The 18,855-nt window shown below is 45.0% G+C and overlaps 1 protein-coding gene across 1 annotated transcript in view; it reads left to right on the forward strand.

The window, feature by feature from the left end:
* Nucleotides 1-1,044: 1,044 nt before the first annotated feature.
* UVSSA (UV stimulated scaffold protein A) overlaps nt 1,045-18,855 on the forward strand; it is a 90,251-nt gene continuing 72,440 nt past the window's right edge. Inside the window, exons 1-7 of the mRNA XM_056554822.1 lie at nt 1,045-1,188; nt 5,700-5,807; nt 8,352-8,682; nt 9,275-9,395; nt 11,920-12,288; nt 17,225-17,334; nt 18,395-18,523. Coding sequence (XP_056410797.1) covers nt 5,707-5,807; nt 8,352-8,682; nt 9,275-9,395; nt 11,920-12,288; nt 17,225-17,334; nt 18,395-18,523 — 1,161 coding nt within the window. The 5' untranslated portion in view covers nt 1,045-1,188; nt 5,700-5,706. The remainder of the gene's footprint in view (nt 1,189-5,699; nt 5,808-8,351; nt 8,683-9,274; nt 9,396-11,919; nt 12,289-17,224; nt 17,335-18,394; nt 18,524-18,855) is intronic.

Consider the following 18,855-nt stretch of genomic DNA (forward strand, 5'->3'; position numbering starts at 1 on the left):
AATTTCCACCTGAAGTATGGTGGTGCTTTCTTCAGGCAGAAACGCTCGCAGAACATATTACAGTCTATTGGGGACTGCAATGTCCGCACGGTCCTAGCCTGGCCGCACTCGGAATCTCTAGATGGAAATTTTCAGTCTGGAGATTCCATAGTGTGAACCTAGCCCAACAGTTTATATTTTTTAATAGTAGTAAAGTGAAACAAAAACCTACATCAATTCGGTATTGCTGTAATGCACTGCGTTAAAGCGAACCCCCCCCCCCCCCCAAAAGGTTGCCACGTTGCATGTTTTTTTTATCTATTTTGTCCCACAAATATATATATATATATATATATATGTGTATATATATATATATATATATATATACACATATACATACACTGGGGGATACTTTGCACCGCACTAGAAGCCATCATGTGTTGAAATTTTATATATATATATATATATATATATATATATATATATATTATTATTATTATTATTTATTATTATTATTTTTTTTTTGGGGGGGGGAGGTGTAACCGTAGTATGGTAAAATGAGTGACGTCATTAAATTATAACCTTGTAATGTACAATTGGTTGCGCAAAAAAAAAAAAAAAGTCGAATGGCTTCATGGATTTAAATTAAAACGCACAGCAACCAATCACATCGCTTCTTTCTTTTTTCCCCGAAGCCTTTCAAAAACAAAAGAAGTGCTCTGATTGGTTGCTATGCGCAAATCAACAACTTTACCTCTATACAACCCCCCTCCAATAGGTTTATTTATCACGATTAAAAATGTGACAGTGTTACTCATGGCAACCAGAATTTTGTTCGGGCATGCTGGGAGTTGTAGTTTTGTAACAGGTGGAGGCACCCTGGTTGGAAAATACTGATCTAGCTGAATGTACAGAATGACAGGCTGCTTTTGATAACCTTTCTAGTTATGTTTTTTTTTTATTTTTATAAATAAAGTTGTGCTTGACTGACTTCCATTCATGAGTTTAGCCCATCTTAGCATCATGCTGTACGTATTACCATGACGACACGTAACCACACCCACCTGAAGCGTCGCTACTACGATCTCAGCGTGATGACGTCAGTGTTTACCGCCCAGTGGGCGTGGCCGGAGAGTACGCTCTGTGTTAGTGTGTTATGTCCGGGCATGCAGGGTCCGTGCGGGCTTCCGTACTCTGAGCTGCGGGCAGGTATGTGGCTATAAGCGACCATTGTTTCTATAGGGGGCAGAAATATGGTCGGACGTGCGGCACGTACATTACTATAGGCAGTGTTACCTAACCAGGGTGCCTCCAGCTGTGGCAAAACTACAACTCCCAGCATGCCCGGACAGCCGAAGGCTGTCCGGGCATGCTGGGAGTTGTAGTTTTGCAACAGCTGGGGGCACCCTGGTTTGGTAACACTGCTATAGCCTACTGTGTATAAGGCTATGTCGTATAGGGTTAAAAAATATAAGGTTCTCCAACTAACATGTCGTTGTTGTCTCTGTGATATTTACATCCCGAATGCCATTGGTTATGGTGGTCACATGACTGTGACAGCCAGTCATTTAGGGCGTGACTATGCAATGTGATGTCACCGGGATGATGTCATCGAAGAGGCCATACCGTCTTTCTATACACCTGTAATCACAATTGGGGTGTCAAGTCTTCTGACCTATTGCCGCTTTATAGTACATGTCATTACTAATATGACAATACCTACTATATATATATATATATATATATATATATATATATATAAAAATTTTTAATTATTATTATTCATTTTTTTTATTATTTATTATCATTATTATTATAATAATAATATATATATATATATATATATATATATATATTTAAAGGGTGTTGTGTTGATAAAAGTCTTTATTGGGATTGAGGCACTTACTTAATTTTTTTTTACACTTAATTCATTGAAAAACATTTTATTTTTATATATTTTTTTATGCTTTTTTTTTTATATATATATATATATACTTTTTTTTTTTGTACTCTTTTTTTTTTTTTTTTACCTGATATACTGTACATCTGTACTGCAACATAGTATAACTGTCTGTACACACTGTGTGGACCTCACAGGCTTCCGTACTCAGCAGACAGGAGGCCCATCAGCTGGCTTCCTGTTGCCATGGCCACCATCGGGACCCCACAATCGGATTGTGGAGTCACCAATGGGGAGCTTTCTCCCCCTGTCTTCTCCCCCTGTCAATCCTGTGGATGGCTTGGTCAGTACTGACCATGGCATCTTTAACCGGTTAACGACCGTGGACCCCCCGACTCGAGCCTGCGTCATACCGACCGGCCCCCAGCTGATTCCTGTAGCTGGGGGCCAGCGTTAATAGCTGACATGCAGCGATCGCCGCAACCGGCTATTAACCCTTTAGATCGCCACCATCAAAGCGGACAGCGGCGTCTAAAGGTGCCTTTATCCCGTCCCTGGTGGTCCAGTGGGGTGGATTGCCCCCCCCCCCCCCACAGCGCAATTGCGGTGATCCACTGCTGAGGTAGCCTGAGGGCTTATCTCTCCTTCTATGCCGGCTCCTGCGCTGAGAATGATAAAGCTTGGCAGGACCAGGCTTTATCAATCGAGCGCAGAGCACACAGATCAATGTGGTTTTATGGAACCTAATTGATCTGTATGAGGAATCAAATGATTCCTCCTAAAAGTGTAACAAAAAAAAAAAAAAAAACATACCTTAATTATTAAAAGTTTAAATCACCTCACTTTTCCCAAATTCCATATAACAATATATAAACATTTGTAGTATCCGTAAATGTCCGAACTATAAAAATATATTGTTCATTAAACCGCACGGTCAATGGCGTACACGCAAAAACAATTCCAGAGTCCAAAATAGTGTATTTTTGGTCACTTTTTATACCATAACAAAATTTATAAAATGTGATCAAAAAGTCCGATCAATACAACTTCAGATTACAGCACAAAAAACGAGCCCTCATACCGCCCGGTACGTGATAAAATAAAAACGTTATAGGTGTCAGAAGATGACATTTTTATACGTATTATGTTCCTGCATGTAGTTATGATTTTTTTCCAGAATTACGACAAAATCAAACCTATATAAGTAGGGTATCATTTTAATCGTATGGACCTACAGAATAAAGATAAGGTGTCATTTTTACCGAAAAATGCACTGCATAGAAAGAGAAGCCTCCAAAATTTACAAAATGGTGTTTTTCTTCAATTTTGGCGTACAATGATTTTTTTTTTTCGTTTCGCCGTAGATTTTTGGGTAAAATGATTGATGTCATTACAAAGTAGAATTGGTGGCGCAAAAAAAAAAAAAAAAAGGCCTCATGTTTATTTAGGTGCAAAATTGAAAGGGTTATGATTTTTAAAAGGTAAGGAGGAAAAAAACGAAAGTGCAAAAACAGAAAAACGCTTGGTCCTTAAGGGTCCTTAACGCTTGGTCCTTAATTGTTTTAATGGTCACTCCCATTAAAAATTTTTTTGCTATTGCACTCATGGTAAATAAAAAATATTTCTAATATACTTTGTTAAAAAAAAAAAAATAATTTAATGTTCTATTTGTGCTTAAAAAAGCTCAAGAGCACATCCCCCCCCCCCCCCCCCCCCTCTTATACACAGACTTAGGACCGAAGCCCAAACACAGGAAGTGCAGCCTGGAGTGCTGAGAGGGGTGTGTCCAACCAACAGCATATGGCAGTAAAGTGTGAGAGGAGCTATGATTGGATGAGGCTGGACACCCCCCCCCCCCCCCCCTCTCAGCACTTTCTGTGTTTAAACTTCGGTCAAAAGTCCATGTATAAGATGGGGGGAAATATGCTCTTGAGCTTTTTTAAGCACAAATAAAACATAGAAAACTTCATTTTTTTTAAACAAAGTATATTAGAAATATTTTTTATTTACCATAAGGAGCGCAATAGCAAAAATTAGCTTTAATGAGAGTGACCATTTAAGATTAATACTGTCAAGACTGATGCATTCTCGGTCTCTGCAGCTGCAGTGGGTTCACCTCCGCTTCCACCGCCAGAATATGCAGGAAGTGTAAGAACGTCCTGTAGCGGTAATGCACCGGCTGACAGGATGTACCCATACATCCTATAGTGGGAATGTGTTAAAGGGGTACTCAAATCAACTTAAAGGGAACCTCTCATCAAATAAACTTTTGATATATTTTAGATTAATGAATGTTGAATAACTTTCCAATAGCATGTTAATGAAAAATATGCTTCTTTCTATTGAATTTTTCCCGATCAGTCCTGTCAGCAAGCATTTCTGACTCATGCTGGAGTCCTAAACACTCAGAGCTGCCAGCCTGCTTTGTTCACAGCCAAACAGGCTGTGAACAAAGCAGGCTGGCAGCTCTGAGTGTTCTCCTTTGTGAACAAAGCAGACTGGCAGCTCGTAGTGTTTAGGACTCCAGCATGAGTCTGAAATGCTTGCTGCCAGGACTGGTAGGGAGACCCCTAGTGGTCATTTCTTCAAAGTGGAAAATTAAATAGAAAGAAGCATATTTTTTAATAACATGCAATTGTAAAGTTATTCTGCATACATTAATCTATAATATATCAAAAGTTTTTTTGATGAGAGGTACCCTTTAAATTAACTGGTGCCAGAAAGTTAAACAGATTTGTAAATTACTTCTATTAAATATTCGAAATCCTTCCAGTACTTATTAGCGGCTGTATACTACAGAGGAAATTCTTTTCTTTTCGGATTTCTTTTCTGTCACGAGCACAGTGCTCTCTGCTGACACCTCTGTCCATTTTAGGAACTGTCCAGAGCAGCCTATGTTTGCTATGGAGATTTTCTCCTTCTCTGGACAGTTCCTGACATGGACAGTGGTGTCAGCAGAGAGCACTGTGGTCGTGACGGAAAAGAAATCCAAAAAGAAAAGAATTTCCCTTTGTAGTATACAGCAGCTGATAAGTACTGGAAGGATTAAGATTTTTTTTTAATAGAAGTAATTTACAAATCTGTGTATCTTTCCTATGGGGACATGTCAAAGGGTTTTATCTGTCCTGTTATGAGTGTTCAGACCCCAAGCTATGTGTCTATGACACTTGGGTGGCCCCCATAGACTTACATTGAAAGTCCTTCCAGGTCATCTGACACAAAGCTGGGGGTGACTTTAAAATAGTCGCTCATGCCCTGCCAGAAAAATTGCACAAATGAAAAGAAATATTGCGCAAATTTTTACTCCTATAGTCTTATTCAGGCACAAGCCGACCTTTGTTTTATTATAAAAGTCATTGTAAAAGAAGCGGGACGATATGGCATATAAGGCTGAATTTAGGGGGCTTAGTGTATTTGAATGCCAGACATTTCCCAATTCACCAATGCCGCTGATTGGAGATGAGCGAATTTACAGTAAATTCAATTCGTCATGAACTTCTTGGCTCGGCAGTTGATGGCTTTTCCTGCATAAATTAGTTCAGCTTTCAGGTGCTCCGGTGGGCTGAAAAAGGTGGATACAGTCCTAGGAGACTCTTTCCTAGGACTGTATCCACCTTTTCCAGCCCACGGGAGCACCTGAAAGCTGAACTAATTTATGCAGGATAAGTCATCAACTGCCGAGCCGAGAAGTTCGTGACGAATCGAATTTACTGTAAATTCGCTCATCTCTACCGCTGATGCACAAGCTTTATTTTTGGTTTGTAGAGACATAAATGTATGAAACACATAACTGAGATATGTCTTCTGCTTCTACCCCCAGACTTGTGATGATGGAGCCGACATTGGAGAAGCTGGTGGAGACATTGACGACATCTGGGGAGCCGCAGCTCAACCCTGAAAAACTCAAACAGTTGAAGAAGATCTGCAAGTATGTGTTCTGCTGCCACTTTCTTGCAAGTGCAGTACGGATGTGTTTTTGCATACGCAATTTTGACATTTTGAATCTGACAGTGACCATTAAAGGGGTACTCCGCTACTCAGCGTTTGGAACAATATTCCAATGGACATCCTTAAGAGGTTAAAGGGTTACTCCCCTGGAATGAACTCGATTGTTAATTCCCTGGTTGAACTTGATGGACGTATGTCTTTTTTTCGACCGTACTAACTATGTAACTATATATGTTCCGAATGCTGGAGCCGGCGCCGGGAGCTCGTGATGTCACACCCCGCCCCCTCAATGCAAGTCTATGGGAGGGGGCGTGACGGATGTCACGCCCCCTCCCATAGACTTGTATTGAGGGGGGTGGGAGTGACGTCACAAGCTCCCGGCACCAGCGTTTGGAACAGTTTGTTCAAAACGCTAACCAGCGGAGTACCCCTTTAACCCCTTAAGGACTCGGCGTTTTTCCGTTTTTACATTTTTATTTTTTCCTCATCACCTTCTAAAAATCATAACTCTTTAAATTTTGCACATAAAATTCCATATGATGGCTTAATTTTTTTTGCGCCACCAATTCTACTTTGCAGTGACTTTAGTCCTTTTCCCAAAAAATCCACGGCGAAATGGGAAAAAAAATTAATTGTGCGACAAAATTGAAGAAAACATTTCATTTTGTAACTTTTGGGGGCTTCCGGTTCTACGTAGTACATTTTTTGGTAAAAATTACACCTTATCTTTATTCTGTAGGTCCATACGGTTAAAATGATACCCTACTTATATAGGTTGTATTTTGTCGTACTTCTGAAAAATATCAAAACCACATGCAGGAAAATTTATACGTTTAAAATTGTCATCTTCTGACCCCCTATAACTTTTTTTGCGCCGTGTTCTGAAGTTTTTATCCTTACCATTTTTGCATTGATCGGACTTTTTGTTCGCTTTTTATTCATTTTTTTTATGATATTAAGTGACCAAAAAGACGTTATTTTGGAATTTTTTTGCACTACGCCATTGACCGTGTGGTTTAATTAACAATATATTTTTATAGTTCGGACATTTACGCACGTGGCGATACCACATTTGTTTGTTTTTATTTACGCATTTTTTTTTTTTTTTTTATGGGAAAAGGGGGGGGTGATTCAAACTTTTATTAGGGAAGGGGGGTTAGATGACTTTTATTACCTTTTTTTTTTTTTTCACTTTTTTTTGCAGTGTTATAGCTCCCATAGGGACCTATAGCACTGTACACACTGATCTTTTACCCTGATCCCTGCAAAGCCATAGCTTTGCATGGATCAGCGTAATAGGGGCTTGAGTGCTCAAGCCTGTAGCTCAGGCTTGGAGCAATCAAACGCCAATCGGACTTGACGGAGCAAGGTAAGAGGGCCTCCGCTCGCGTCCTAACTGATCGGCACATCGCGATTTTATCGCGATAGTTCCGATCAGCCCAACTGAGCTGCCGGGAAGCTTTTACTTTCATTTTCGACGCGGCAATCAACTTTGATCGTCGCGTCTGAAGGTTTAATAGCGCGTGGCACAACTATCTGTGCCGCGCACTATTAGCCCAGTGTCCCGGCTATGAATAGCAGCCGGGACCGACCCGGTGTGATGCGAGGTCACAGCGTGACCCTGTTTTAAACACCGGGACTGGGTGCAGGGCGTACAGGTACGCCCTGCATCCTTAAGAGGTTAAAGGGTTACTCCCCTGCTAGACATCATAAGATGTCTGATTGTGGGGGCCCTGCTGTTGGGGCCCGCAGCACCGGGCGTTCTAAACAAATGCCGGGTTCCTGCAGCAGTGGTTGTGATGTCACAGCCACGCCCCCTCCGTTCATGTCTATGGGAGGGGGCGTATAGGCTGATACACTCCCTCCCATAGACAAGAATGGAGGGGGCGTGGCCGTGATGTCACAATCACGACCTTCGGCTCTAAGCGCTCTGAACAAAATGTTTAGAACGCTGGAGCACTAGAATACCCCTTTAAAGGGGTTTCACCTACAGTTATAGTTTTCAGTACTAATCGTCAGACTTGTAAATGCGCCTCTGCAGCATACTAGAGTGTAAGTAAGGCGGCTTTCACACTATATAAGACCTGTTATAATGTTCCGTTAAGGCAACCCTTAAAAACGGCCGTTTACAAAATCCCATATGGCCGTTACAAAATCCCAGTCAAGTCTATGGGATTCTGTGATTAGCCGTTATGACCCGTTAATGCCCATTATGAATAACGGACGTTATTTTGTGACGGGAGATAACGGCTAATCACAGAATCCCATAGACTTGACTGGGATTTTGTAACGGCCATTTAATGGCCGGTTTTAAGGGTTTCTTTAATGGAACATTATAACAGGTCTTTAAAATGGAGAAATGATATAGTGTGAAAGCAGCCTAAGAATCAAAACAAGATAAAGAAAGCAACATATTTTCAATGTGACTCAAAATTATATTTAGGAAGGCTCTGTATAAGCTGTGAACATTTTACCATTATCTGTGGTGTAAGGGCCACATCTCACTTTTCCATTCATTTTTCAGGTCTTCAGATGAGCACATAAGGCATGTCTACCACCTGCTGATGACCCAGCTGACCCAGGACCATGCCGAGATCCGGCTTCCCGCCTTCCAGATAGTCAGCGAGCTGTTCAGTCGATCGCACCTGTTCAGGACGCTGCTCATCTCCAACTTTCAGGAATTTTTGGAGCTCACTGTGGAGACGGACTATGACCAGCCGCTTCCACCTCCCAAGGAAGTGGCACAGAAGCTAAAAATTTTAGCCATTAAGACTGTACAAGAATGGCATGAGAAATTTGGGGAAGCTTATAAGACATTGTCCTTGGGATATCACTTTCTGAAGCAAAACAAAAAGGTAACTCTTCTAGGTAGCTTTTTAACCAGTGCTGTTTATTGCTTCACTTTTGTTTCTGTGCATTAGAGAGGGGGTCCCCAAATAGGATGCAGTCCGGTGGGCAAGATGACATCTGGATGCGCTAGGATGCCTGAGGCTTAGCTCCGCCACAGGTGACTTAGTGCGTCCTAAGCTTGAGTGATGTCATTGTGCGCATCCTAAAGGTAGAGATGCTTCAGGCCTCTAAAGGACAAAGTAAGAAGCTGCCTGCAGCCTATAAGCAGGAGAAGATGGCAGTGATTGCTGAGGATCCAAGAAGGAATGTTTTATTTATTTTTTTATTTTTATTTCCAGGAGATGTTACTTACGGGGGAGGCAATCCACCAAGCTACCTTCGATTGGGTGGTCCTACCTAGTGGGAAAAAAATTGCTACCATAAGGGTGTTTTTATCTACAGAACAATCTCCCTTTATGAAATCATATCGTTGGGGGTGGGGGGGATGTCGTAACTGTGGGGGGCCAAACTAAATTTAAGGGGACCTACATAAAAGGGACGAGCTACAATGTACGTTAGGGCACCTGATATTGACGTTGTATTAAATTGTGTTCTCAGGTGGACTTCCAGGATGTGAGGTCAAGGACGGTAGCAGAGAGAAAAAGGGAAGAAGAGAAGCAGAAACGTTTGGAAAATATTTATAAGGAGAAAGCTAAAAACGCAAAGAGTGAAATGGAAGGTGAGCTTATATTGGAAGACCCCTCCATACTGTGTTTTCAATTCTTTCTTGACCATTTTAAAAACTGGTGGTGACGGTTATTGGTGCAAAGAAAAAAAAATGCTAAATACAGAGGGATTTGCTGTCCTCATCTCCAGGTCTTGTGTTTTTATGTAGGGTTCTGGCTAAACTCCATAAATATCCGCCTTCAGCATGGCTTATTGGGGGGGGGGGGGAACTTTAATCTTGTATTTTCTCCTTCCCTTACTGATGCCCCTCCTTCCCAATTGCGTTTAGCCTCTCTTTTCCAGTGCCTTATCTGAGCGTCGTCATTGTATGATCTCTGGAGGATCAATACCCGACGGACCGTTATTTTAGTTTTTTCTCCCACCCTCATAGATTGCACACACGTATCGACTAGTTTTTCGGTAATCTCCCGTTAGTCCGCTTGCTTTTGACTGCCTCCTTGGAGCCCATTTCCTGGTCTGACCACTTTCCTGTTCTTCTTTCCTTTTCTCCTACACCCTCTGTTTTTCGGCACGGTCATTGGCGTCTTAATGAGTAACTGCTTAAGGGGGTACTCCGGTGCTTAGACATCTTATCCCCTATCCAAAGGATAGGGGATAAGATGCCTGATCGCGGGAGTCTTGCAGCTGGGGACGCCCGTGATCATGCACGCGGCACCCCGTTTGTAATCAGTCCCCGGAGCGTGTTCGCTCCGGGTCTGATTACGGTCGACCGCAGGGCCGGCGGTGTGTGACGTCACGCCTCCGCCCCTGTGTGTCGTCACGCTCCGCCCCTCAATGCAAGCCGACGGGAGGGAGCGTGATAGCTATCACGCCCCCACCCGTAGGCTTGCATTGAGGGGTGGAGTGTGATGTCACACGGGGGCGGAGGCGTGACGTCACACGCCGCCAGCCCTGCGGTCGACAGTAATGTCTAAGCACCGGAGTACCCTTTTAAGATGTCTAAGCACCGGAGTACCCCTTGAAGTCTCTTCCCCTTTAAGGTGTCTAAGCACCGGAGTACCCCTTTAAGTCTCTTTTGGATAGGGGAAGTTATCTTTCACTACAAAACTCCTTTAAGTGCCCTTCAAATAACTATAATACAATTCTGGGTGGATTCTGGCACAATAATGAACATATTTATTTTTTGGTAGAATCTGCTTCTGAAGACTGCAATGGGACTTCTGAAGTGTGCACAGAAACAATAGGGGGCTGCTGCAAGCAAAGTTTTAGAGTTTATGTGCCTTTACAGTAAACACCCACTTTTAATGGAATCAGGTTTGCCCATACTAACCTGTTGGTATTAGGTAATAGCTCTTGTTACACGGAATGCTATGGTACCTCGCCCGGGCACAGTAAGGCAATCCTCTGCACCATGCAGACAGCAGAATTTCCGTGAAGGAAACATCTGCCATGGAAATCCCGATTTGAACCTCTCGGAAATGTATTGCTGTCTATGGAGGTGGCACATTTCTGAGCGGTCCTGGTGCCGGCATGTCATGCCGTGTCCGCTGTCTGTGGAGTATCCACCCAGAAATTTAGGCTGTTTGAATATAAACTAACACTCCACAGGGCGATCAGGCCCTTAAAGGGGTACTCCGCTGCTCAGCGTTTGGTACAAACTGTTCCGAACGCTGGTGCCGGCGCCGGGAGCTCGTGACTTCATAGCCCCGCCCCCTCAATGCAAGTCTATGGAAGGTGGCGTGACTGCTGTCACGCCCTCTCCCATAGACTTGCATTGAGGGAGGAGGTGGGAATGCTACGTGCTATTTATGGGATTTAGTGGGAATGCTACGTGCGTTTTATGGGAGGAGGCGGGAATGCTACGTGCGTTTTATGGGAGGTGGCGGGAATGCTACGTGCGTTTTATGGGAGGAGGCGGGAATGCTACGTGCGTTTTATGGGAGGAGGCGGGAATGCTACGTGCGTTTTATGGGAGGAGGCGGGAATGCTACGTGCGTTTTATGGGAGGTGGCGGGAATGCTACGTGCGTTTTATGGGAGGAGGCGGGAATGCTACGTGCGTTTTATGGGAGGTGGCGGGAATGCTACGTGCTATTTATGGGAGGAGGCGGGAATGCTACGTGCGTTTTATGGGAGGTGGCGGGAATGCTACGTGCGTTTTATGGGAGGAGGCGGGAATGCTACGTGCGTTTTATGGGAGGTGGCGGGAATGCTACGTGCGTTTTATGGGAGGAGGCGGGAATGCTACGTGCGTTTTATGGGAGGAGGCGGGAATGCTACGTGCGTTTTATGGGAGGAGGCGGGAATGCTACGTGCGTTTTATGGGAGGAGGCGGGAATGCTACGTGCGTTTTATGGGAGGTGGCGGGAATGCTATGTGCTATTTATGGGAGGTGGCGGGAATGCTACGTGCTATTTATGGGAGGCGGCGGGAATGCTACGTCTTGCCCCCTCCCATAGACATAAATGGAGGGTGAGTGGCGTGATGTCATGAACATGGAAGCTTCATATTCTCTGTAACCCTTGATAATGTACAATAATATTTGTCCTCATGTGTCACACGTTGTCTCTCCTTTAGAAGCGCTAGAGGACATCCAGTCCTGCCTCACGGAGATGGAGAACTGCTTCAGCCTATTGCTGCCCAACCCTATAGAATTCAGTCTAGTCAATGATGAGAGTGATGAGAAAGAAGGCGTATCACTGAAAAACAACTCTCCTAAGCCCAACCCCCAGTTACGTGACGCTGACGACGAACAACCCTGCTGCAGCAAGGACTTGCCCGACCTTACGGCCTCCAGCACCAGAGGAAGGGAAAAGGTGAAGCGTTCTTCAAAGGAATCCACATCAGATGAGTCTGACAACGACTTTGAGCCTGTAGAAGCATCTTTCATCAGAGACCACGGGCTGGGATCTTACAATTATACACTCGACATTGACATATCAACAGGTGCCTGTTCTCTTTACCTCTGTAGTAACCCTTAGTAGTAACTCTTTTTAAAGGGGTACTCTGGTGGAAAAAACATTTTTTTGATTAACTGGTTCCAGAAAGTTAAACAGATTTGTAAATGACTTCTATTTAAAAATCTTAACCCTTCCAGTACTTATTAGCTGCTGTATGTTCCAGAGGAATTTATTTTATTTTTGAATTTCCTTTCTTCCTGACCACAGTGCTCTCTGCTGACACCTCTGTCCATTTTAGGAACTGTCAAGAGCAGAATAGGTTTCCTTTGGGGATTTGCTCCTACTCTGGACAGTTGCTAAAATGGACAGAGGTGCCAGCAGAGAGCATTGTGGTCAAACAGAAAGGAAATTTAAACAGAAAAGTACTTCCTGTGGAGTATACAGCAGCTGATAAGTACTGGAAGGATTAAGATTCTTAAATAGAAGTAATTTACAAATCTGTTTAACATTCTGGCACTGGTTTATTTAAAAAAAATTGTTTTCCACAGGAGTACCCCTTTTAAGGGCGTGTTTACACAGTCAGGTTTTTAATTGCAATTACTGAATACAAAGCCTGGATTGGACTTGAAAAAAAAAAGATCAAGTCTCAGTGTTTTTTTTTCTGATGTGTCCTCAATTTATAATCGATTCCTGGTTTTGAATTCAATTGCAGTAAAAAAAAAAACTGAATGTGTGAACACAGCCTAAAGGTGGTCATAGACCCAATGGAAGAAATCCGATCTCCATGTTGCTGAAGTCATTACTAAAGTTAATGCCATTAGCAGCTATACATTCAGATACTATAGCACAGTCAGAGTCTAACCCAGTGTTTCCCAACCGGGTGCCTCCAGCTATTACAACACTACAACTCTCAGCATGCCTGGACTGCCTTTAGCTGTCCAGGCATGCTGGGACTTGTCGTTTTGAAACAGCTGGAGGCACACTGGTTGGGAAACACTGTTAGACTCTGTGCTATAGTCCTCATATGACTCTGTCAGTTGCATTTTGTGTGTTTTTTCATTTTTTATTGGTTCTATGTTCTGTGTCTTACTATTACCCATGTTTTGTTTGATTATCTTGTTTTTGGTAAGTGATATATGAGATGTACATTTGGCATTTGTTCTTATCCCATTGTACTGTAACAATCTCCTAGGTGGACATAGACAATCAGCTTTGACTAATACCGAGCTTAAAGGGGTACTCTGCCCCTAGACATCTGATCCCCTATCCAAAGGATAAGATGTCTGATGGCGTGGGGTCGCCGCTGGGACCCCCTGCGATCTCCAGCATGGCACCCCTGTCATCCAATGCATGGAGCGGACTCCACTTCGTGCCGGATGATGGGCGACCATAGCCGTCATACCCCCTCCATTCATGTCTACGGGAGGAGGCGTCACCCCCTCTCCCATGGATCTGAATGGAGTGGACGTGGCGTTACGTCAGGAACACAGGAGCTCCAAGCTTCCATGTTCAGAACGCAGCGTCGCCGGCTGTGAGATCAGGGCTGTGGAGTCGGTAGATAAATGTTCCGACTCCGGAGTTTTCTGTACTTCCAACTCCGACTCTCCGACTCCTCTGTATTAATATGCGAATGTATTTTATACATTCCTTGAAGGAAAGAAAGGTAACATGCATGTCATTACCACAGGACTACTGGCTGGGAAGCCAACAGTCTACTGTATTGAACAGTTTGTGTGCTGATCTGCTGCTGAAGATAGGGCAGTGGGAGGATCAAGGAAGGGGCATTTATTATAAAACATGATTTCCCTAGTAGAATCCCATAGTCATGTTTAAAGTGGTACTCCGCCCATAGACATCTTATCCCCTATCCAAAGGATAGGGGATAAGATGTCAGATCGCCAGGGGGCCCGTTGCTGGGGACCCCCGGGATCGCTGCTGCCGCACCGTGCTTTCATTACTACACAGAGCGAGTTCGGGGGACGGATACAGAGCGATACAGGTGATGGAGCAGCGTGACGTCATGGCTCCGCCCCTCGTAACATCACAGTCCGCCCCCTTAATGCAAGTCTATGGCAGGGGGTGTGACGACCGCCACGCCCCCTCCCATAGGCTTGTATTGAGGGGGCTGGCCGTGACATCACGAGGGGAGGAGCCATGACTTAACGATGCTCCAGCCCCTGTATTGCCCGTCATTACGCACAGAGCGAACTGCCGCAGCCGCCATCCCGGGGGTCCCCAGCAGCGGGACCCCGGCGATCTGACATCTTATCCCCTATCCTTTGGATAGGGGATAAGATGTCTAGGTGCGGAGTACCCCTTTAAATTGGTGATATGGTAATTTTATGTGTATTAGTGCATGTATGGTTAAATCATACTTTCACTTAGGCCATGTTCAGACGGCGGCATTTCTGTGCAAAATTCCGTTGAAGAATTCCTCCAAAATTTACAGCTCATAGACTTTAATAGGATTCCGCTGTCCCATTCAGTCTTTAATTTTGCGGAAATTCACGGCGGAATCCCATTGAAGTCAATGGGTCTTTGAATCTCTGCTAAATTCTCTGTTTTGAGAAAGCAGAATTTTGGCGGAATTCTGCAGTTCAGTTCAGCAACCTTTGCAGAAAGGCAAATTGTGCAGAATTGGGGAAATTCCACTGTCTGAACAGCCCTTAGTCTCTTTGCCCCTTGTGTTCCCTCCAGAAAGTTATTTTGTCAGTTTCTTACCTGACTACTCATTGGGTCTAAATTAGGGATCGACCGATTATCGGTATGGCCGATATTATCGGCCGATAATCACGATTTTGGGCATTATCGGTATCGGCAATTATATTGCCGATAAACAGATAATGCCACGCCCCCCGCACCGCGACCGCCACCCCCCTCGACCCGCCGCACCCCCGACCCACCGCACCGCATCACACCCCCCACCGTGATGCTAGGCGGTATACTGGTATGGATTTTTTCCCATACCGCTATACCGGTCGGGCCCCTCCCCGACCCTCCGAGTCAATAAAAAAATTAAACTTACCCGTAATGGGGGTGGTCCAGGCCATCCTTCCTTCATGTAGTGTCCGGGGGCGTTCCGGGTGGAGGGTGGTCCGGTCCGAGCTGTCCTTCTTCTCCCACGGTCTTCTTCTCCACTCCGGGCAGGCTCCGGCCTAGTACGCTGCATAGACGCCGCTACGCCGTGACGTCAGGTGCGCCGCTGCGCACGGGCGTCACTGCGCAGCGATGTCTATGCAGCGTACTAGGCCAGAGCCTGCCCGGAGTGGAGAAGATGACCACCGGAGAAGGACAGCCCGTACCGGACCACCCTCCACCCGGAACGCCCCCGGACACTACATGAACGATGGATGGATGGATGGCCTGGAGCACCCTGGCAGGTAGGGGAGAGAAGCGGGTGGTGGCGGCGGCGGGCTATGGCCCCGCAAAAGCCACTGCAGATCATTGATTTAAAGCGCCCGCTTTAAATCAATGATCTGCAGCGGTGTCGCAGGGGGTTAAATAGCCGATAACTTATACCGGAATATCGGTATAAGTTATCGGCTATCGGCCCTAACCTGCACCGATTATCGGTGTCGGCCCTAAAAACCCGATATCGGTCGATCCCTAGTCTAAATGTCCTTTGTGTAATGTTACTTGTATACGTCATATAGAATATGGAGGCGACACCTTTCTATTGGATAAAACAATGGGGATGTGCTAGTGTGTATGCTATATACTATACACTGCTCAAAAAAATAAAGGGAACACTAAGATAACACATCCTGGATCTGAATGAATGAACTAATCGTATGAAATACTTTCGTCTTTACGCCTGGGCATGCTCCTGATGAGTTGGCGGATAGTCTGTGGTGCAACGTGGCGTTGGTGGATGAAGCGAGACATGATGTCCCAGATGTGCTCAATCGGATTCAGGTCTTGGGAACAGGTGGGCCAGTCCATAGCATCCATGCCTTTCTCTTGGAGGAACTGCTGACACACTGCAGCCACATGAGGTCTAGCATTGTCTTGCATTAGGAGGAACCCAGGGCCAACCGCACCAGCATATGGTCTCACAAGGGGTCTGAGGATCTCATCTCCCTAATGGCAGTCAGGCTACCTCATGACCCACCGCCAAACCGGTCATGCTGGAGGATGTTGCAGGCATCAGAACGTTCTCCACGGCGTTTCCAGACTCTGTCACATCTGTTGCATTTGCTCAGTGTGAACCTGCTTTCATCTATGAAGAGCACAGGGCGCCAGTGGGGAATTTGCCAATCTTGGTGTTCTCTGGCAAATGCCAAACGTCCTACATGGTGTTGGGCTGTAAGCACAACCCCCACCTGTGGACGTCGGGCCCTCATACCAAAAGAATTTGAAAGGTGTTGAGCAAAAAAAACTCCCATGCACCACAGTTGTCTATTCTTCCCCGACCATTGTATTTTTTTCCTTTCCCTTTATAAGGCTATGTTCACACAGTGGAATTCCAATTCTGCAGAAATTCCATTCAGCAAGCTTTGAATTGCGGAATTCTTCAGCAATTTGTGGTGTAATTTCTGTGTTCTCAGAACACAGAATTCTGCCGAAATTCGAGTCCCATTGACTTCAATGGGATTCTGCCACGTAATTCTGCAATAGGACAAAGGACTGGTCTTTTATTTTTGCTGTCTGAATGGGACTGCGGAATTGCTTTGAAATCAGTAGGCAGTAAATTACGATGGATTTCTGCACAGAAATTCCACCATGTGAACATAGCCTAAGGGTATTGGCAAATTTTGAAGAACGTGGACAATTCGATGAGATCCCTAGTTTTACGGGTCATAAATAAACATTGGGGGATAAGAAGGTGCCATACTTGACATTTATCTTCCATAGAAATTAACTGAAGGTTCCAAAACTTTTCGGAATTCATGTCTTATTTCTGCCCAAATGATCAGATCTGCACCCTGTATGGTGATTGTGATGGACTGAAGGTCACCGTTTTATTTCTCTGTTTCTTATAGATATGAAGGTGAAGGAGAATGAGGATAATACCGACGTTCTAAACAATTTAACAGATGCCTATAAGATGGCAAAGAACAAGTACTGGCCCGCGGTGCAGTCCTGGATACAGGTACCCTCAGAAGTTTCCTTCTATTCTCCACTTTGAGTGTTCTGTCTCTATAAAGGATCTGTCACCTCTAATGACACCAGGTTTATGTTTAATCAGTTTTAATTAGAAATTTCATAGCAAAATACATTTAACAAAAGACGTAATGCAAAGTTAGTGCAAAGTTTAAAGGGGTACTCCGGCGCTAAGACATCTTATCCCCTTTCCAAAGGATAGGGGATAAGATGCCTGATCGCGGGGGTCCCGCCGATGTCACGCCCCCTCCATAGGCTTGCATAGGTGGAGCCGTGACGTCACTATGCTCCGTCCCTGTAATCGCTAGTAATCAGACGCGGAGCGAGCACGCTCCGGGGGCTGATTCTAACGGGGTTGGAAGATCCTTTGGATAGGGGATAAGATGTCTTAGCGCCGGAGTACCCCTTTAAAGGGTACTCTGCCCCTAGACATCATTGGATTAGGGATAAGATGTCTGATCACGTAGGTCCTGCCGCTGATGCATGTGCTGGATGACTGGTGATGCAGGGAGGAGGCTTGTGGCATTACTGCCATGCCTCCTCATGCCATCACAGCCACGCCCCCTCAATGCAAGTCTATGGAAGGGGGCATCACGCCCCCTCCAAAGGATAGGGGATAAGTTTCGACCGGGGGGGTTCGACCGCTGGGGCCCCCCACGATTTCCTGTACGGGGCCCAGACAGCCCGCAGGAAGGGGGCGTGTTGACCACCGCACGAATCGGCGGCTGACACGCCCCCTTAATGCAACTCTATGGCAGAGCCGGAGAACTGCCTTTGGCAATCTCCGGATCTGCCATAGCGATGTATTGAGAGGGGTGTCGACCGCCGCCTTGTGCGGTGGTAGACACCCTCTATCTGGCCAGTGAGACGGGGCCCCATACGGGGGGGGGAGGGGCCAGCGGTTGGACCCCCCACGAGCTGAAACTTATCCCCTATCCTTAGGATAGGGGATAAGTTTTTCAGCACTGGATATCTCCTTTAAACTGGCGTTCTTTGTAGGGATTTAAAGGGCTGATGTTCTACTCTAACTTTCTATGTTTATCTTGAAGGTTTTCACAAAGGCTGGAATACACGACGACAGCCTGAGATGTGCGATTGACCTGAAGAAGAAATTAGAAAGTGTGATGAAGAAACACAAGGAGATGAATATCGAGTGCAAAACTCGGGAAAAAGGAGCGGTGAGTAATTTCCGGTTGACGCTCCTTCCACTGAAGGCATCGACTCGAGATGACATTAGGACCGCACTGAAATGTGCCATCTCCATAGACAGTAATACATTTTTGAGGGGTTTCAGCAGAAAGAATTGACATGTCAATTCTTTTTGTGGAGGCTGAAATTGGAATTTCTGCATCAGATGCTTGATTGCATTGCATTATCGGCTTATCGGCAAGGTAATTGCTGATACCGATAATGCCCAAAATCGTGATTATCGGCCGATAATATTGGCCATACTGATAATCGGTCGATCCCTAATACATAGATAAAACTGGAAAAACACTCTCAAAAGTTT

The sequence above is a fragment of the Hyla sarda genome, chromosome 1 (assembly GCF_029499605.1).
Source record: "Hyla sarda isolate aHylSar1 chromosome 1, aHylSar1.hap1, whole genome shotgun sequence".
In the NCBI taxonomy this organism is placed as follows: Eukaryota; Metazoa; Chordata; class Amphibia; order Anura; family Hylidae; genus Hyla; species Hyla sarda.